This window comes from Mastigoproctus giganteus, chromosome 8 (assembly GCF_048544385.1).
Source record: "Mastigoproctus giganteus isolate SK-2022 chromosome 8, ASM4854438v1, whole genome shotgun sequence".
Classification (NCBI taxonomy): Eukaryota; Metazoa; Arthropoda; class Arachnida; order Uropygi; family Thelyphonidae; genus Mastigoproctus; species Mastigoproctus giganteus.
The window spans coordinates 193,178,641-193,200,445 of record NC_143582.1 but is presented as its reverse complement, the minus strand read 5'-3'; the positions used below and the strand labels follow the sequence as shown (position 1 = coordinate 193,200,445).

General features: G+C 40.0%; 1 protein-coding gene across 3 annotated transcripts in view; it reads right to left on the bottom strand.

The window, feature by feature from the left end:
* The window catches only part of LOC150082125 (uncharacterized), a 645,531-nt gene that overhangs the window by 226,106 nt on the left and 397,620 nt on the right, over positions 1 to 21,805 (bottom strand). For all 3 annotated transcript variants that reach the window (XM_090379113.1, XM_090379114.1, XM_090379115.1), the window contains 2 exons: positions 11,362 to 11,667; positions 1,709 to 1,950 (listed from right to left, as the gene is read on the bottom strand). In XM_090379113.1, the coding sequence (XP_090235239.1) occupies positions 1,709 to 1,950; positions 11,362 to 11,667 (548 nt within the window). The remainder of the gene's footprint in view (positions 1 to 1,708; positions 1,951 to 11,361; positions 11,668 to 21,805) is intronic.

The following is a 21,805-nucleotide window of genomic DNA, read 5'->3' as shown; positions in this document are numbered from 1 at the left end:
TATGAATATTGTATTCAGGTCTAGAGGCCTTATTTAAAAAAAAAAGTGACAGAACTTTTCTGGCGAGTCCAAAGATGGCTAACTACATTCATTGGGAGTGTTAAGGGCTGTCCTTATAAGGAATGTCTCAGAAGATATAGACGGCTGAGCTTGGATACTAGATCCCTCGGGGATGACCTAATGGTGTCTTTAAAGACCTTAAAGAATTAAGTAGAATGAATAAGGGAGGTATCTACATGCTGGCAGGTCAAAGAAGAATAAGAATAAAGGGACACAAATATAAAATTCCAAGGAAGCAAAAAAACCACATGAAGTTCACCTTTGGGCAGCATGTTTTGCTTACTGGAATAATTTGCTTCCTCAGGTAGCTGAGTTAGAGTCTGACAAACTTCAAAGTGGAACTCTATTATGAACATAATTCATCTGTGTGAGATTTAGATCTTTATTACTAACAGAGTCTAAAATCACATGATTTGAAGATTTTTTCTCCTCCATTTCTTCAATGATTGTAATCCCACAGTCTGGTGTCACAAAAATACCAAAGAACCAATTGACAGATTCAGTTTGTAAGTTTGGAATTTATTTATCATATTGGAATCTATTTATCTATTGGAATCTAAAAATCATATGTTTTGCAGATGTTTTCTCCTCCGCTTCTTCAGGGATTGTAATCCTGCAGTTGCACTGTCACAAAAGTACCAAAGGACCACACTTATAAACTGTTTGCAAGTTTGGTCATTTAGTATTTTTGTGACAATGCAACTGCATGACTACAATCACTGAAGAAGCAGAGCAGAAAACATCTGAAAAACATGATTTTTTTGATTCTGTTAGTAATAAATAGATTCTAAACCCTATAAAAGCAAAATACATTTATTTCAAATAATTTGAAAAAGATAACCTGTGCACCATGCTGTTCAGACATTATAGTGTAACTGGACTTTTACAATTTACAAATTATTTTATTTATTTATTTTTTTTTTTGGCAGATGTAGAATAAGTTTGTTTCCTTGAATTATTTGGCCTGATTAATACTAGTACTAATTATTCTCAGAATTAATGGAAATTAGTTCTCATAATAATTACACAGCCAGGCTTTTCTTAGGGTGACTACAGGAAGGGGGGTTGAATTTCTCTTCCTCTTGCAACTGCGACATTGCACTTTTGCAGTTGTCTATGTGTATTGGAATTTCTGTTTGTAGGCCAATTTGCATGTTTGTGCAGGCTGGAAAACCCCCCATTCCCTCTAACTGCAATTAGCTAATTGTGGCCTCAATTGAAGAGGACATTAAAAATTCCTCCAGTCTTTGAGAGAACTGAACAGAGGTCTCTCTAAAAGAATGAAGTTATCTTGCTGATTATGCTGGCATGGAGAATTAGCAGATTTAAATTAAATTGAGATTATTTTTAAAAAAAATTACAACCAGAGGTTATTTAATCTTTCAGTTTATGATGCTTCTGCAATGAGTTTGTCTGATAATGCACAAGTTAATAGGTCTCACTAACATAATGCAGAACCACCATTCATACATCCATCTGGGTGTCATTAGCTCTGCATGTCATTATGACAGTACTTCAACCTAAAAGATCAAAACCTATTTTGTGGACACGACAATGAAAACAAATTTACATGAAAGAAAACACCAGATTTACAGTTCATTTATTATGTCTGGAATTTAGCATTAAAGAAATATGTAACTGCAGCTACCTATCACTATGCAGGACAGCTGTTCCATTTTCTGCATGAGAAGGTAGCAAATCTCGAGGACGATGGTTCCAAGAACTTCCCTCAGTGTTTCCTGCAGATTGCACTGACTGTCGGACTTGTGTACCACCAAGTGAGCTAACACTCTCATTGCTCTTGGAAGGTCCTGAAGAAGATAACAAATTTTGACGGGAATAGCTACGGAAGTTATCCCAAAAGTTATTTGCTCTTGTTCTTGGTGGAACCTAAATTCACAAAATTAAGAAAATTAATGATATAATTCTTCAAATATTTTGTTTTGAAAGCCATTGATATATATCTTGGCAAATCAAGGTGAATTAAAAATTAATGTCGTTTACTTTTATGAACTAAAAATTAAATGCAACTAATGATAACAATTATGGAGAATATCCAGGGAGAATATAATTATGGAGAATATCTATAAATTATTGACCACATTGCAAATTATTATATAACAAGAACTACAAGAGATATTGGCAAACAGTTTTTTCCCATTGGAAATGACAACTCAGAAAGTTAAAGTTAATAAGTTTCCACGTGGGCATCATTTGTAGCATGTAGGAGATCCAAACAGTTTACAATTACAAGCCAAGTGTTTTCTAGCATTTGAGACATCACGGAAGCAACTGCATCAGTGATTCACTCATGAAGTTCATCCGGATTTGCAAAAAAATATAGCATGGGACAGTTACAGAGCAATGGAAAATACAGAAGCCTACAACAGAGACAAGTTAATCTGTAACAGTTTCACAAATAAGGTCAGGGATGCTAATGCTGCATATGAAAAAGCATTGGCTAAAAGAGCAGAGAATGGAGACAAGGAATGAAAGAAGGTGGAATTTTCACTATTATAAAGAATTCCAGAATTAGGGGTCATAAATTCAAAATACAAGGGGTTGAGGTTTAGATTAAATTGTAGGACGTTATCTTTTACTTAGCGAGTCGTTGATTGCTCGAAAAAGTTGCCCTCACTGGTAGTTGAGGTTGACAGTTTGAATAAATTCAAAGGTCAACTGGATAGTTACCTGTATGAGGAGGGAAGCATATCATTTGAATTTTCTTGTCTGCTTTGTTTTTTTTTTTTTTTTTTTTTGCCAATGCAGCAAAATCCTGTGGCTTCCTTGCACTATATGGTGAATACTACTATTACTATAACCCCACAGAAGAGAAAGTCCAGTGGGGTTACATCCAGTGAGCGAGGGAACCAGCAAATTGATCCTATACATCTAATCCATCAGCCTGGAAAATGCTCATTTAGAATTTTATTGCAGTCAAAGCCCAATGAAGAGGAGTGTAATATTGCTGAAGCAATGTTTGATGTTCTGCCATCTTTAGACTTCGGGACGAGAGTATCCACATGCTAGTCTAAGAATTTTCGGCTCCAGGAAATGGATAGGTTTTTGAAAAATTTTTGCTGTTTTATTGACCTAATTGTCACATTAAATCATATTCTATAAGTAGCTTTACAGTCCTAGTCACACTCTTTAGTTTATTTTGAATTTAATATATGCAGAACGTATATTAAATATATGCAGAACATTTGATTGTTCAAAACTTGCTGCCATTGTTATAATATATTAGATCGTTATGGTATATAGTATAACATATATCTCGAACTTGATAGTGTAAGGTATAACATAAAACTAGATAGTGTAATGTGTATCACTGCATTTAGGAATCTGTTAGCATAGTGTAGTATTGTCAATTAATGAATTAAATTTATTAATCTTATTAATTGTCATCGGTAATCGATTTAATCATATTTAAACAGAAACAATGCCCCAGACTAGAGCAGAAAAACAATGGGCACAAAGTAGCAGGAGTGCTAAGGCTCGGGGAAGAATTAAAGGGGACAATTCTCCAACACATCACATCTAAAAAAAAAAAAAAACTACAACTTCTGAAATGTAAACTGATCTTTCTGGAACAGGACATGATCTAGCCAAGGAGGATGTCTTTGTGTGTGCTAGGTGCAAAAGTGTAAAGAAATTGAGTGCCAACTCAGCATTCTGATGGACGTCTATGAGAGTTTGAAGTATACAGTAGATGCCCTTGAAGGAATTAAAATGGGCAGCCCATCAAGTTCTCATCTACCCAACTCAATATCAGAGCTCACTCTTGGGCATCAGGCAACACAACGGCAATCTTCAAGCCAGAATGAGCTGGTCCCACAGGAGCTAGTTATTATCGGTGACTCAACTGTCAGGGAAATGGAAAATATACTGTGCAAGAAGGATAGGTGGTATAGGATCTGCTCTACAGTATCAACAGATTTTGCCCCTGGCAAAATCTGTTGATGCTGTAGAGCAAATATCATGTTTTAAGGGAACAAAGGGTGATATTGTTGTACATGTTGGCACTAATGACATTAAGAGTAGGAGATCTGCAGATTTCCTAAAGAAGTACAGATCAGTGTTTAAAAAATTCATGAGTTGGGACTGAAATTGAAAGTGTCTACAATTCTGGTCAGACAAGGTAGGAGGGAGTATAAGATGAAGGCTTTGTCAATCAATTTGGCCCAGGAGAGATTGTACAAGGCTCATGGAGTAGAATTTTTTCCAGCACAGTCTGTGCTTATTAACAGAGGAGATTGCTTCTACAGGGATGGGACACATTTAAATAGAAAGGGTGCAAGAATATTTGCTGATGCTATCGAGGCAGTCTTAGGTGGGTCGAAAAACTGCTAGCCTGGAGAGTATTCATAGACTAATAGATTAACAGTAGCCGCAAGCAGAGGTGAAAGTTATTCTTGCACTGCATCTATTGGAATGAGCAGCAGCCTGGAAAGCAAGTTGCTGGAGATTTCAAGAACTGCTGAGCATCATCATGGAACAAGTAAATACATGGGCTGTGTTAAGGTGAGTAAGAGTAAGAACAGGTGCATGTATACTTGCATGTACACCAATGCTAGAAGTATAGTAAATAAATTTCATGAATTCGAAGTGCTGGTCAAGACATCACAGGCAGATATTCTTGGGATATCAGAAACGTGGCAAACAGATATAAGGAATGCAGATTTGGAATTTGAAGAGTACAAAGTGTACAGAAAGGAGAAACAAGACGGGAAGGGAGAAGGGGTTATGCTGTTAGTTAAGAAACACATAAAATCTAAGGCATTGCATTCAGTTGATATGGGGGAAAGTGCAATGTTGAGTCAGTTTGTTGTGACATAAGCAGTAGGAAAACAAAAATTAGACTAGGAGTGTTTTATAGGCCTAATGACTGTGATGTGTGCAACAAACAAATGTACACAGAATAGAGTGAGCCATTAAATCAAATTTTCTTACAGTGGCGATTTCAATTTCCCAGATACTGACTGGAACTTGTGGTCATTTGCACACTAGCAAGACTTTTGGCCATTTATTTGATGATTATTTTCTACAGCAGCATGTTTGAGAGGCAAACAGAGGGAGTAATACTCTTGATCTGATTATCAGCAGTGATTATTCATGCATTAAGAATCTGCAGATAAAGGAACCACATGGTGACAGTGATCACAGTGTACTCATGTGGAATTTACTTAAAGATGTAACTACCATCAGGAATATAGGGAAGAGTTTCTGCTTTCATTAAGGTGACTACAGTGGTCTCAGACAGTTTTTAAATTCGATACAGTGAAACCAACTGATGATGTTACCAGTAGCAAATTCTGAATAAGAGGTATTCAAGGAATTAATCTTGAAAGCTACTAGACTTTTCATACCCACTAAGAAATACTGTTCAAGGCATAGACTTAAATGGATGTCAGATGAACTAGTGAGACTGGCTGAAGAGAAGAGAAGAAAAATGCATGGGATGCATATAAAGTATCAGGTGACACTGAAGCTTATAGTTGATATAAACTAGTCTGTAATCAAGTCACAAAGGAGGTTAGGCAAGCTGAGACAGATTATTAGAAATCTGTGGGAAAGGCTGCAAAGAAAAACAGCAGAGACTTCTTTACTTATGTAAATTCTAGAAGGAAGGAGATGAATCAGATCGGTCCACTTGCTGTCAATAGTTTGACTGTTGATGATCAACAAAATGAGTATTTGCATCGACATTCATGCGAGGAATTCAGTGGCAAAATGGAGGCCAGAAGTTTATCTAACTCTAAAAGTTAAATGATTTTGTAAAAACTGACAGTAAAGTGGAGGAGAAATTGTTGAAATTAAACATAAGAAAGGCACATGGGATGGATGGGATCTATCTAGTTATATTACAGGAATTACAGGAGGCAGCAAGAGAAGTAAGCAAATCCTTAGCCATAATTATGAGAGCATTCTTGGATTCAGGTGAGGTCTTCAGGACTGGAGATGTGCAAATGTATCCCCAATTTACAAAGGGGGAGACACAAGTAATTACAGACCTATTAGTTTAATTTCTGTTCAGGGGGAAATAATGGAGTCCCTGGTTAAAGAAGCATTGCAGGATCATCTAGCAAGACGGCAGTTATAGTTCAGACGCAGCATAGGTTTGTTAAGTTTAAGTCTTGTCTGACCGATTTGAATGAATACTATGATGTGGTCACAAAGGAACTGGATGCAAAAAATAATTTTGATGTCATATACTTGGATTTCAGGAAAGTTTTTAATACTGTTACACATAAAAGGCTGCTGTGCAAATTGGAGCAGTATGGCATTAAGGGAAAGGTGAGTGGGACAAGACAGTGGTAATCAAAGGACACTGCTCTTCATGGACTAATGTTATTAGTGGAGTCCGCCAGGGTTCGGTGTTAAGCCCATTGTTGTTTTCTATATTTATCATTGATATTGATGAAAGTAAATCAGGCTTAATATCTAAGTTTGCAGACGATATGAAGGTTGGCAAGGCTGTTAATGACAGTATGCTACTGCAACAGGATCTAGAAAAAAAAAAATAGGACAGATAGGCTTAGAGGTGGCAACTGGAGTTTAACATTAACAAATGTAAAATACTGCGTATGGGTAGCAGTAACTCCAGATTAACGTACCAATCTATGTGGGACTACACTCAGTGTAGTAGAGAATGAAAAAGACTTGGGAGTAATTGTGCAGTCAGATATGAAGTTTTCTGAGCAGTGCAAACAGGCTGTCAGAGAAGATCATGGGGTCTTGTCAATGATATAGAGGAATTTTGCTAGCAGGGATAAGGAGCCGATTATCCCTTTGTATAAGGCAATGGTCAGGCCACACCTTGAGTATGGCATACAGGTCTGGAGGCCTCAATTTAGGAAGGATGTAGAGTTGTTGGAACGAGTATAGAGAAGGGTAATGAGATTGGTGAGGGGAAGAAAGGGTTGCCTTTACCAAGAAAGGCTTAAGTTCTGCAAATTGCAGGTCTGGAGGCTAGGCACCTGTAAGGCGTATAAGGCCTTCAATGGTTTGAGCAAGCTTAGTGCTGATGGAATTCTTCCTCTTTCTTAGATTACGCACCTAAGAAGGCATAGATTTAAATGGAGAGGAAAGACAGTTGTAGAATAGCTGTGCGGAAATTTGCCTTTAGTCAGCGGGTGGTTGATCGATGGAACAAACTTCCATCTGCCGTTGTGGAAGTTGATAGCTTAAATAAATTCAAAGAACTGGAAAAACATTTGAAGCGAATGGATAGGTGAAATGGGAATTTTTTTTTGACTGATGCTGCATAAGCTTTCTTGGATCACTTACCTTTGCAGAATTGCAAAATGCTCTGGCATGTCAATGTCAGAGCATTTTGCAAAACAAATAAAAATTTGTCATTTTTATTTGTTTATATTATCCTTTGATATACTCTACATTTATAGTATTATTAATTTATTCAGTTTCATCAACTTCTGTATCCAAAATCCCAAACACTTCTTCAATTTCAACTTCTGTAAGCACACATTTCAAATCTCCATGTCAATTTTAAAAACTACTGTAAATATACAAATCCAGCTACTATCACTTGTAAACATAGTTGATAGATTATAGCAAGTCTTTGTAGATCAGGTATGTTGAACCTGCAGGCATGTTTTGGCTGGAATTCATCTCCACTCCTCCAAAACAAGCTCTGGTTGCTGCTTTGCAGCAACCAGAGCTTGTTTTGGACATGACCCTTGCTTCATAATGTACATGGAACACTGCCATGCTAATACAGACAGGGCCTGTCTTCAAAGTTTTAGGTTCTACTATCAACAGATGAGCTCTCAGACCACTTCCAAACTCCATGTTCAAGCCAGTATACCCTGACAGGAGGTCCTCCAGCATCCACATCGAAACTTGTCTTCTGGAATAAAACATCACATAATGAAACACTGTCACTCCATTTGCACCATCTATCACTGTTCTAAAGCCCATGAATGCTGAGAACAACGTCACTCCAAAACTGTTTCTCAGCAATATTTATGGTATTGGGCTTATGCCCAGCTGTCTTGTCACTGATAAAGGGTATACAGATCACTATACAAAGGGTACTAGGAAAGTTTTGCAATACAGCTTTGTTTATTTAATTTTTTCAAATTAATATCCTCTACATTCAATACACCTCTCCATCCTCCGAAACCAATCTTTAAACCAGTTCTGCCAAGTTTCACTAGGGAGTAAAGCACACTCGTTGTCCCAAGCCCGTAGAAGGTCCTCATCACTGGAAAACCGCCTCCCTCCCTTTTAGCTTCATTTTCACATGCGGGAACAGTGCAAAGTCACAGGGAGCAAGGTCTGGACTGTAGGGAGGGTGCTCAAGAAATTTCAGTCCTGTCGTGGTCAAATATTCGGTGCAGGCTTTGGCGCGGTGAGCTGGAGCATTTTCGTGATGGAGGTACCAAGTGTCCATTCTTGACTTTGGCCGCAGGTTCTTCATAGATCCAATGACTTTAGGCAGGCATTGTTCAGTATACCACTTAGCTGTGACTGTCTTCTGCGTGTCCAAAACGACACGTTCCACAATTCCACTCGATTTGAAAAATACAGCTATCATTTTCTTCTTTACAGATCGGGATTTTCTGACAATTATGGGTGTGTCGTCATCATCAAAGACCCAAACTTTGTTTTGAGCCTTGGTCGGCAGATCGTAATAGCACAGCGAAGTCTCGTCACCTGTCACGATGTTGTTCACATACCGAGATTGTCCCTTATCAAACTTTTTTAACATCTCCCGGCACCAAGTCACACGTCGTGTCATCTGCTCTTCAGTCAGTTGATGCGGCACCCAGAGAGAACAAAGTTTCTTCACGTGCAAATGATCTTGCAGAATCGAACGAATTGCTGGTGCATTTAGGCCCAAAGTATCCTCTATCTGTTGGTAGGTCACTCGCCTGTTTTCGTCAAGCATTTTCCTCACAGCAGTAACGTTTTCCTCCGTAACTGACGTTCGTGGCCTTCCTGGCCTCTCAGAATCCTCCAGAGTGAAATTTCCCCTTTGGAATTCTCTATACCACCTGAATATCGTTGTACAATGTGGACAATCATCATCTTGTGCAAGAGTCATTTCTTCTAAGCACTGGTCTATGGTTAAACCACGCACGAAATTATACCGCAAAACTGTCCTTATCTCATTTCGTGACCACGATGCCATCGCAAGCAATTTACACTCTCACTACTAATGAATAACTGAGCCCATCGACTTGGCGCGGCGGCTACTATGCACGTATGAACATGTCTCAACATGCAGCAACAAGCAGCTTCCTGTGATTCATTTTTGCGTCATATTGCAAAACTTTCCTAGTACCCTTTGTAGATGTTATTGTGCACTCTTGAATTTGATCAGTGATGCTTTTTTTCCTCCCCGTAACTATGCATAAAACACAAACATTCTTTTTATAGTTCATTGAACACATTACATGAGTTTGGAAGGCTGTCCAGATCCAACCCACCCCCCCCCCATAACACCTTTGGTCTTTCTTTGATCACTGAATAACATCTGATGCTATGGATTTTAGCAACTTCAGCCAAATCACAACAAAGTATATATAGAAAGGTTACTGATGTGGCATCCAACTGCCTATCCCAAGTTAAAATTCTAAGTTCCTATCCACCAACCATACTGGCTTCTAATGTACTACTGTTGCCATAGTGAGACCCACAAGATTTATATTTGTATGCCTTAGCTCAGTGGTTTTCAACCGGGGTGCTGCAACAACATTCCAGGGGTGCCACGTAATTTGGGTTTTAAGTTACTTAAACTTATTATTTTTTAATTTATATCTTTATTTCATTATAAAAAGGAATACAGTATCTTTTTAATTCTATGGTGATCTATAATTGACGTTTACTTAGTGCCTTTATATAAAGAATAAAATTATATACTGTATATATATAATTTGTATTAGGAAATGTAAATTTTTATAATTATATTATTATAATAAATAACATATATTTTTTAATATTATGTACACACACACACACACACACACACACACACACATACACAGAGAATCAGATCTAACAGGCAGAAAATTGAGTAGGGGTGCCGCAATATAAAATAAATTACTTAGGGGTGCTGTTATTAAAAAAAGGTTGAAAACCACTGCCTTAGCTGTCTGAGGGATTGCAGGCATAGTACACAATATTCGTTTTTTTTTGGCCATATAATGTATGTCACTACTTATGCATAAAGATGAGTATATATACAAATATAATATGTATATTAGCATTTAATACTATATATATGCTAATACTATGCATTAGTACATATCTCTACAGAAGACAGACTGTTCCTTACTATGCCTATGAGTATATTGCATACAAAATATGCAACATTTTGGAATATACCATTCCACCATGTTATGCTTGTTCTTAACCTTTTTTCGCTGTGAGTTAGCCAAATAGGTGTGGGCTTGGGGCAGTGAGGTTTCTGCTAGAGACTGGCCTGTCTGCAGAATGAGCTTGTTAGTGAAATTTTGTATATAAATGCTTTTTAAATATTATTTTGTTCTAATTTTGACTCAACAGCACAACATCAGCATGAAATTATCATTAAAATCAAATCAAAATAAAGAAAATAAAGTTTAAAAAAACTTGTCTACATATTTTTAATGCAATAATATCCTCTACACTTATTGTGACATTATTCAATTTAACCATTTTCTGGATCTGAATTCCAGAGAATTTCTTTTCTTTTGAACCTGACTCAGGAAAAGGGGTTATCAGGTACAGTGACCTCCTCCAGTTTTCAAACTGTTTTGGTGCTGCCACTTATTTTAATCTGTACCTAATTTTATTTGGAAATACAGGTAAGAAATGGCAGTACCTACTGGAAGACTGAAACAATTTACAAAAAGGAAACATTATGTGAAATGATCTTATAAATAAAGATGTATGTACCTTATAACACATGAAAAATATACATATGCACTACTGAAAGTATTAAGTCTGTATATATAGGATAATAGTGTGTATTATTAAATGGGTATAGTGGCTATTTTTGTATAATTTATATTGCTCTTAAAAAATATGGACTCTAAGAGCATAAAGAATGAGAAAAAATTTGGGGGGTAAAAATGAGAAAGAATTTTATATACAGAAAAAAGTATAAAAAGTTAAAAGAAGATAGATACCTTTTACTAATTGAACAGCAATGCTATTACACATATTTTTAATAAATTCAACATCTTTCAACTTGTATTAGATAAAAATAAAAACTTTTACTGGAGCATTGACACTTCTATTCTGAATACTATTAAATTTTCAGCAAATTTTTTTAAATGAAACCGAATGCACCTGATTATTGAGTGTCTCGGCTGCTACTCTTCCATCTTGACTAACAGATGGTGCAACATTTCTTGTAATCTGTGAACCTGAAGGGAGTGGACATGCTGGAGCATTGGAAACAGGATGTGAAGGACTGTGATTAAATGATGATGGCTGAGCAAATGGTCCAGAAAGGCCAGCAGGCTGGCTGCATGGAAACATAGGTGTATTTAACCAAGGTGTCATGAACCAAGGGCGAAATGTAAAATCGTCTGTACCTGAAGCCTGAGTATTTGGTGGAGATGCTTGGTGAGCAGTTCCATCAGAATCTGGACTCTGAAAAATAATGATTTTAAGTCATATAAAGATAACTTGAAGTAATCTGAAAGTTTACTATACAGTTCAAAGTAATTTGAAAGATTCCATTGCACTATATAGTTAAAATAAATTTATTCAAATACTGCATGAACTTTTTCTTAAAATTTCAGATAAAATAACATCTGTAAACTGAAAATATTTGCTTGAGTTTAAATATAATACATTTCCTGAAATCACAAAACTATAGCCAATGTTAATGACAAACACTGGTCCAATGAGTCCCGTTTTCGGTTATTTCGAGCAGACGGGAGGGTGCATATCTGGCGGAAACCTCATGAAGTTATGCACCCATCATGTTATTATTATTTGTTATTTTTTAGTTTTTAGGAGCATTAGCAACTAAGGCCATATTGCTCCGGGATATGCGATGGTCATTCCCTGACCTTTCTGCATCCTCCGTATTTGGTGGTGATGGGCTTGAACCCCGGTCTAATCAAGAAGCTTGTGCTATGCACTGCTGCTCCTTCCCACTTGCCTACGGAGGCGCCCACCCATCATGTCAACAAGGAACAGTTCAGGGCAGGTGGACGGTCGGTAATGGTCTTGGGCATGTTCAACTGCCCAAGTTTGGGGAGTACAACGTCTACAGAAAGGATAGACAGGATAGGAAGGGGGAAGGGGTTATGCTATTAGTTAAGAAACACATAAAAACCAAGGAAGTGAAGCCAGTCGACTTCGCTGGACAGTGCAGTGTTGAGTCAGTTTGGTGTGACATAAGCATTGGGAGATCAAAATTGAGAGTAGGAGTGTGCTATAGGCCTAATGACTCTGATGAGTATAATAAGGAACTGTACAGGGAAATAGAGTGGGCCAGTAAATCAGAGAGTCTTATAATGGGAGATTTTAATTTCCCAGATATTGACTGGAATTTGGGGGCTGGTTACTCACACACTAGCAGGGCTTTTGTGGATTTATTGGATGATTGTTTTCTACATCAGCATGTTCGGGAGGCAACTAGAGGGAGTAATACTCTTGATTTGATTATCAGCAGTGATTCTTCATGCATTAAGAATCTGCAGATAAATGAACCACTAGGTGGCAGTGATCACAGTGTGCTGAAGTGGGATTTACTCAAAGAGGTAACTACCATTAGGGGTAAAGGGAAGGGTTATTGTTTCCGTAAAGGCAACTACGATGGACTGAGACAGTATTTAAATTCTATACAGTGGGACCAACTGATGATGTTACCAACAGCAAATTCAAAATGGGAAGCATTCAAAGAACTTATCTTGGAAGCTACTAGGCTTTACATACCAACTAAGAAATATTGTTCAAGGTTTAGCCTATGATAGTTCAAGCCTATGATAGATACAAGTTGATATGCAACTAAGTTACAAAGGAGGTTAGGCAGGCGAAGGCAGATTACGAGAAATCCTTGGCAAGGGATGCAAAGAAAAACAGCAAAGAGTTCTTTACTTATGTAGACTCTAGAAGGAAGGGGATGAATCAGATTGGTCCACTTGATTTTTTTTTTTTTTTTTTGATTTGGTAGTTGTTGGCGCATCGGCTTCTGTGGCCATATTGCACCTCCCAAGGTTTTTGCAGTACTCTGATCCAAGCCCGAGGCGGGAATCGAACCCGCGACCTTTGGGTTGCCGGGCAGGTACTTTACCCACTCGGCTAGCCCGGTCGGCGTCCACTTGATATTGATGGGTCAACTGTTGATGATCCTGCTCAGGTAGCTAACAAACTAAATGAATATTTTGCATCGACATTCACACATGAGGAGTTATTCAGCAAGGGGAATGCCAGAGGTGTATTCAACTCTAGCAGTAAGCTACAGAATCTTGAAATAACTGGGAGTAAAGTGGAGGAGAAACTGTTGAAGATAAACACAAGAAAGGCACCCGGGGTGGATGGGATCTATCCAGTTATATTAAAGGAGGCAGCAAAGGAAGTAAGCAAACCCTTAGCCATAATTATGAGAGCTTCCTTGGACTCAGGGGAGGTACCCATAGACTGGAAATGTGCAAATGTGACACCAATTCACAAAGGAGGATCAAAAGCTGACACAAGTAATTATAGACCTGTGAGCTTAACTTCTGTTCCAGGAAAATTAATGGAGGCACTGGTTAAAGAAGCACTGCAGGATCATTTAGACAAGACTTCAGTTATAGCTCAGACACAGCATGGTTTTGTTACGGGGAAGTCTTGCCTGACCAACTTGATTGGATACTATGATGCAGTCACAAAAGAACTGGATGCAGGGAATAACTTTGATATTATATACTTGGATCTTAGAAAGGCTTTTGATACTGTTGCACAGGGAAGACTGCTACACAAATTGGAGCAGTGTGACATTGGAGGCAAATTGCTGCTATGGATAAAGGGGTGGTTGAGGGGGAGAAGACAGAGAGTGGAAATCAATGGACACTGCTCATCGCGGACTAATGTTATTAGTGGAGTCCCTCAGGGCTCGGTGTTGGGTCCATTATTGTTTTCTGTATTTATAAATGATATTGATGATGGTATATCAAGCTTAATGTCCAAGTTTGCAGACGATACAAAGGTTGGCAGGGTTGTCAAGGACACTACTGACACTATGCTGCTGCAACAGGATCTGGAAAGGTTGAGCAGATGGGCTGAGAGGTGGCAAATTAAGTTTAACATTGACAAATGTAAAGTACTACACATGGGAAACAGCAACCCCAGAGCAACGTATCAACTCTGTGGTACTACACTGACAGTGGTAGAGAATGAAATGGACTTGGGGGTGGTTGTGCAGGCAGATATGAAGTTCTCTGAGCAGTGCAGACGGGCTGCAAGAGTAGCTCATGGAGTATTGTCAATGATATACAGGAATTTTTCTAGCAGGCATAGGGATGTGATTATTCCCTTGTATAAGGCATTGGTCAGGCCACACCTTGAGTACTGTATACAGGTCTGGAGGCCTCATTTCAAGAAGGATGTAGAGCTGCTGGAATGAGTACAGAGAAGGGCAACAAGATTAGTGAATGGAACAAAGGGTTGCTCTTACGAAGAAAGGCTGAAGTTTTGGAAATTACAGAGTCTGGAGACTAGGCATCGGCGAGGTGATCTGATAGAGGTGTATAAGGCTTTGAATGGCTTGAGCATGCTCAATGCCGATGGGATTCTTCCTCTAGCTCAGAAAAATCACCTGAGAGGGCATAAATTCAAATTGAGGAAAGACAGATGTAGGATAGACGTGCGGAAATTTGCCTTTAGCCAGCGGGTGGTTGGTTGGTGGAACAGACTTCCATCCCTTGTGGTGGAGGTTGATAGCCTAAATAAGTTTAAGGCTCAGCTGGACAGGTATTTTGAACGAACAGAGGGGTGAAGTGGAAGTGGGTTTTTTTTTTTTTTTTTTTTTGGCTGATGCTGCATAAGCTTGCTTTCTTGCATCAAATGCCTCTACTAATGCTAATGCTAATCTGTTGTCCTTTGCCGCATCTAACAACCTGATCATCAGAAACAGCCATTTCCAGCCCCCTCAAAAACATCAACTTACATGGCGAAATCCATCTGGCAAAGACTCAGCAATCCTGGGCTACATTTTGATCAATGCCCGATTTCGCTCATCACTCATGGATGTCCGTGCCATGAGGGAACCTGATTTCGGATCTGATCACTACCTCATCCGGGCTAAGGTGCAGCTCAAACTACGACATGCAAAAAGGTCATCTCGGTCAGCCAAGCTGGACTGGAGGCAGCTAATGAATGCTGGCAACAAACAGGCATATCAGATCGCCCTATCCAACCGCTTTGAGACACTGGCCACGTCCGAGGATATAAATGAAGAAAAGCAGATCTCTGATGCCATCCTGGAATGTACCAAGCCCCTATGCCCACCTGCCCGACGCCAAACGCAACCATGGATATCAGACGAGTGCCTTGACCTCGTTGACAAACGGAAACAGGCAAAATTGGTCGACTTCGAACGGTACTGGCAGTTAAACCAAGAAGTCCGACAGAGGATGAAAGCGGAAAGAGAAGCATACTGGAACCAAGTGGTAGACGATCTTGAAGAAGTGGCATCCAAGCACGAGTACTGCACTCTCTACCACACCCTCAGACGTCTGAGTGGAAAGACCAAATTGACTAGTGACAACATCAAGAACGCTGATGGGACCTTTGTGCGATCACTGTCCGAACGCCTGCAACGGTGGAGTGAATTCTTTAAAGCACTGTATAATCACGACCCACCTCAGGGACCACCAATTGATCCCCCTGAGGTCTCCATGGTCGATGTCGAGCCTACAGTAGAAGAAGTGAAAGCAGCCATACAATCCCTAAAGAATGGCAGGGCACCAGAAGTGGACCAAGTCACCACAGAAACAATCAAAGTTGGGGGAGATGTACTGCTTCGCCGACTACACTCACCTCACTCCTCAAAACCATCTGGTGCACTGAACAAATTCTGCTAACATGGAGGAAAGCCATTATCGTGCCAATCCACAAGAAAGGTGATAACCGGGATTGCAAGAACTACCGTGGCATCAGTCTCCTTTCCATCATTGGAAAGGTCCTTATGAAGATCATCCAGTCAAGGCTGCAAAAACATTTCTAGCAAACCAGTCGAGAAGAACAGGCAGGATTTAGACCCGGGCGAGGATGCTGTGATCAAATCTTCGCCATCCGTCAGCTGATGGAGGAGAGGATCCGGTGTGGACAGCGAACCGTCATTGTTTTTATTGACTTTAAGTCTGCTTTTGACTGTGTCCACCGGCCCGCCTTATGGAAACTGCTAGAGGTCAAACATGTACCTCGAAAAGTCATCACACTCCTCCAAACTGCATACAGCGGTTTAACCAGCCAAGTGCACATCCAGAGCGATTTATCTGAGGAATTTACCATCCAAACTGGAGTTCGCCAAGGGGACGTGGCCTCCCCGTTGCTTTTCAACATCGTAGTCGACGCCATTATGAGGCAAGCATTCAGCAACAGACGGGGCATACAATATGGCAAGGATCACTACGTGACTGACTTGATGTTTGCTGACGATAGTGCTATCTTTGCTGGAACGATGCTGAAGCCACGGACATCCTCTATGACATTGCCTGCATTGCCCGGCCATACAGGTTGAAGATCAATGCTGATAAGACAAAGGCTCTGACAACAGATGGATCGCAAGCCACAATCTATCTCGAAGGCGTCCAGATCGAGCAAGTGCAGGACTTTAAATACCTTGGGTCGCTGGTCCAGGAGAAGAAAGTTGCATCTACCGTGGAGATCCACAGCAGAATTGGACAGGCGGCTACTGCGTTCGCCTCGCTCAAATGGTGCCTGTGGAAGAGGACCAACATTTCCTCAAAGACTAAAATCCGACTCTTCTGGACTTTGATCCTGACCAATCTCCTTTACGGATCGGAAACATGGATTTGTCTTAAGCTAGATTTAAACAAACTTGAGGTATTCCAAATGCGATGCCTGCGGCAGATCCTGGGCATCTCACTTCGCGACCGCATCACTAATGATACCATCCGCACCAGATGCCAACAGCAACCAACCATTGCCAACCAAATCCAGAAGCGAAGGCTTAGATGGTTTGGCCACGTATGTAGAATGGGTGCGAACAGAATACCATCCACACTCATTTGGAGACAACAACCCACCGAATGGAACATTCAACGGACCGCACCTAGGAAAATGTGGGCCAAACAAGTGGAAAATGACCCGAAGAGTCGACATCTCGACCTTAATCAGGCCAGGACTGACGCCATGAATCGTAAAGCATGGAAGAACATCACAGAGCAAGTCCGAAACCCTGCGGCACCTACAGCAGATCAAAGAAGAAGAAGAACTTGATGGCATAAAGTTCAGTAGTAAAGACACTGCATGATAAAGGTAGTGTGGCTGAAATTGTACATGAAGGAAAAACAGCCGCAGCACCCACCATACTATCAGTTTTCGTTCTGTCGGTATATATTTTACAGGCATGGGAGTTAAGAGTAGCATGAGCTGAGTGCAACTGTCTGATGTTATTGGGAGGTATGACATTCTTCCCCCATTGGAGAGAATGTGTATCATGGGAGGCAGAACATACATCCAAGGTGGAACAGGTGCAGTTGTGTTCTGAAAAATATCAGCTAAATCAATATTCCAACTCTGAATAAGATCTTTGATCCTGAGTGAGGCAGGTCAATTTTCATTTGGCTTATTCTCATAAAAAGTATCCCACCGAGTGTGATAAAGATACTCCCAACTGGGGTGCAATGGAAGACTGGATCTTAGAAGCGTAGAAAAGCAATAATGTTTTTCTATGAAGATGTAATGGAGGATCGTGGGCTTCAATATAAAGACTGCATGGGAGAAGTCCCAGAGCAGTCCTCGGGGCACTGTGCTGGGATGACATTTAGCCGATCTAATGTGCTTTTCCTAGCTGAGTCATATGTGGGAGAACCATAATCTAAGCATGAACGGATCAGCGATTTGTAGAGGTGAAGTAAGGAGAACCGATCAGCTCCCCATGACATGGATGAGACTGATCGAAGCTTGTTCAACTGTTTTAAACAAGTAGTTCTTAAAAAAGTGAAATATTCTTGGAAGTTAAGCTAACTATCTAATATCAGGCCCAGAAATCTGATGCTATTTACTACAGGTACCAGACTATTGTTTAGCTGTAATTCAGGATGGTGGTGGAGAGCACGTTTCTTACAAAAGAGAGTGGTGGTACACTTCTGTGCAGCTAGGCGATATCTGTTGCTTGTCATCCAGGATTCAATTCTGTTAATGGCAAGTTGGAGTTGAGGTTCAATGGTGTTCATGCTTTGCGACTGGCGAGGTCATCCGCGTACATATAAGCCTCCACGGTTTTGGGGATGTCTCTGGTTATGCTGTTGATTTGAATTGCAAATAACGTTGCGCTGAGTATAGATCCCTGTGGTACTCCTCCTTTCTGAATATGGGGTGTAGACAGTACGTTCTGATAACGGACCTGGAAAAGAGCGGTGGCGTAGGAAATTCGGAATTATCTGAGGGAGATGACCCCTTAGTCCTAGGTGATAAAGGTCCATAATAATACCATGTTGCCAGGTAGTATCAAATGCCTTTTCAATATCTAAATTGACTATGACTAGATGTTGCTTCATGACAAAAGCATTGTGAATATTCGATTCAGCTTTGATAAGGACATCAAGAGTGGATCTGTTCTTACGAAAGCCACTCTGATGATCGGTTAAAAGATTCTCTACTTCTAAGATCCAGGTAAGCCATTCTTTCAAAAATTTTCTCCATGCAGCTAGTGAGAGATATTGGCCTATAACTGTTAACCAAAGAAGGGTTTTTGCCTAGTTTTGGTATGGCAAGTATGAAAGAATGACGCCAGGAAAGCGGATAACCATTTTCTGAGAAGATTCGATTATAGAAGATCAGTAGGGTACATAAGTCCTCTTCAAGTAATTGTTTTAGCATGATGTAATGTATGTCATCTGAGCCGACAGCACTATTTGAAGATTTATTTAAGGATTCCTTGAGTTCTGTTATTTTAAACAGTTGATTGTATGGAAATGAGAGCCGTGTGGAGAAGTTAATTTTGCAGCGTTCTGCATCTGCCTTGGTGCGCTGAAAGGATATGGAGTAGGAAGCAGAAGCAGATATTGTAGAGAATAATTCTGCTAGCGCATTGGCAATTTCCTTAGGTGCCGATAGATCTTTCCCATTCTAACAGAGTATTGGAGAGGGTGGTCGAGTGAATTTTCCATTTAGCACTTTAATTCTTCTCCAAATGAGTCGTGGGTCAGTGTCTTTGGTGATAGTTGAGGCAAATGAGATCCAGGAGTCATGTTTGGCTTTTCTTCTAATCTGCCTTGCTTTGGCTTTAAGTCTTTTGTATTCTATTAGATTACTGGTTGTAGGAAACTTACGTAATTTCTTCCAAGCACGGTTTTTCTCATGCTTGGCATCATTATCTTAGCTGCATTTAATATCTGATTGGTAATTAGCATTAGTAGAGGCATATGATGCAAGAAAGCAAGCTTATTCAGCATTAGCCAAAAAAAAAAAAAAAAAAAAAGCACAACCACTACTCCCATCCATTTCACCCCTCCGTTCGTTCGAAATACCTGTCCAGCTGAGCCTTAAATTTGTATAGGCTATCAACTTCAACAACAAGTGATGGAAGTCTATTCCACAAACCAACTGCCCGCTGGCTAAAGGCAAATCTATCTGACAATCCATCCTTCCTCAATTTGAATTTATGCCCTCTCAGGTGATTATTCTGAGCAAGAGGAAGAATGCCATCGGCATTGAGCATGCTCAAGCCATTCAAAGCCTTATACACCTCTATCAGATCACCTCGCCGATGCCTAGTCTCCAGACTCTGTAATTTGCAAAACTTAAGCCTTTCTTCGTAAGAGCAACCCTTTGTTCCATTCACTAATCTTGTTGCCCTTCTCTGTACTCATTCCAGCAGCTCTACATCCTTCTTGAAATGAGGCCTCCAGACCTGTATACAGTACTCAAGGTGTGGCCTGACCAATGCCTTATACAAGGGAATAATCACATCCCTATGCCTGCTAGAAAAATTCCTGTATATCATTGACAAGACACCATGAGCTACTCTTGCAGCTCGTCTGCACTGCTCAGAGAACTTCATATCTGCCTGCACAATTACCCCCAGGTCCTTTTCATTCTCTACCACTGTCGGCGTAGTACCACAGAGTTGATACGTTGATCTGGGGTTACTGTTTCCCATATGTAGTACTTTACATATGTCAATGTTAAACTTCATTTGCCACCTCTCAGCCCATCTGCTCAACCTTTCCAGATCCTGTTGCAGCAGCATAGCATCAGTAGTGTCCTTAACAACCCTGCCAACCTTTGTATCGTCTGCAAACTTGGACATTAAGCTTGATATACCATCATCTATATCATTTATAAATACAGAAAACAACAATGGACCCAACACTATATCATTTATAAATACAGAAAACAACAATGGACTCAACACTGAACACTGAGGAACTCCACTAATAACATTAGTCCACGTTGAGCAGTGTCCATTGATTACCACTCTGTCTTCTGCCACTCAACCACCCCTTTATCCATAGCAGCAATTTGCCTCCAATGCCACACTGCTCCAATTTGTGCAGCAGTCTTCCATGCGCAACAGTATCAAAAGCCTTTCTACGATCCAAATATATAATATCAAAGTTATTCCCTGCATCCAGTTCTTTTGTGACTACATCATAGTATCCAATCAAATTGGTCAGACAAGACCTGCCCTTAACAAAACCATGCTGTGTCTGAGCTATAACGAAATTCTTGTCCAGATGATCCTGCAGTGTTTCTTTAACCAGTGCCTCCATTAATTTTCCTGGAACCGAAGTTAAACTAACAGGTCTATAATTACTTGTGTCAGCCTTTGATCCTCCTTTGTGAATTGGGGGTTACATTTGCACATCTCCAGTCTATGGGTACCTCCCCTGAGTCCAAAGAAGCTCTCATAATTATGGCCAGGGGTTTGCTTACTTCCTTTGCTGCCTCCTTTAATATAACTGGATAGATTCCATCCACCCCGGGTGCCTTTTTTATGTTTATCCTCAACAATTTCTCCTCCACTTTCCTCTCAGTTATTAGAAAATCATCTAGCTCACTGCCAATATTTACTTCACCTACGACATTCCCCTTCCTGAATAACTCCTCATGTGTGAATGTAGTTAGTTACGTCTTCAGTTGGATGTTGCTGAATATAACTCCTGTCTAACTGGACCTGGGTGGAGTAGCTCTTCCAGTTTGCCTTTTTGAACTTCCAGATGGATCGGCGCTCGAGATTCGCAGTTACCCGTGTTTATAATGAGCAAAGGATTGGAAAGTGGTCAGTTTAGTGGATAGTTTAGCACTGACCATGTCATGCTTGGAAGAATTGATGGTGAACAGATTGACAAGTCTATTGCAGAGACAGATCCTGTAGATAGGTGATTATTTATAAGTGGGAAAATCCAGAGTTTAGTATAGTTAGGTTGTTATTATTCATGAATGTTTCGATTAATTTGCCTCTTGTGTCAATCGCAGGTGACCCCCATAATGGATGGTGGCCATTGAAGTCACCAAAAAGGCAGATCAGAGATGGCAGTTGCATAACCAGATTATCAAGTTCTGTATTTGAAAATGGTTGAGAAGGGGAAATATATATAGA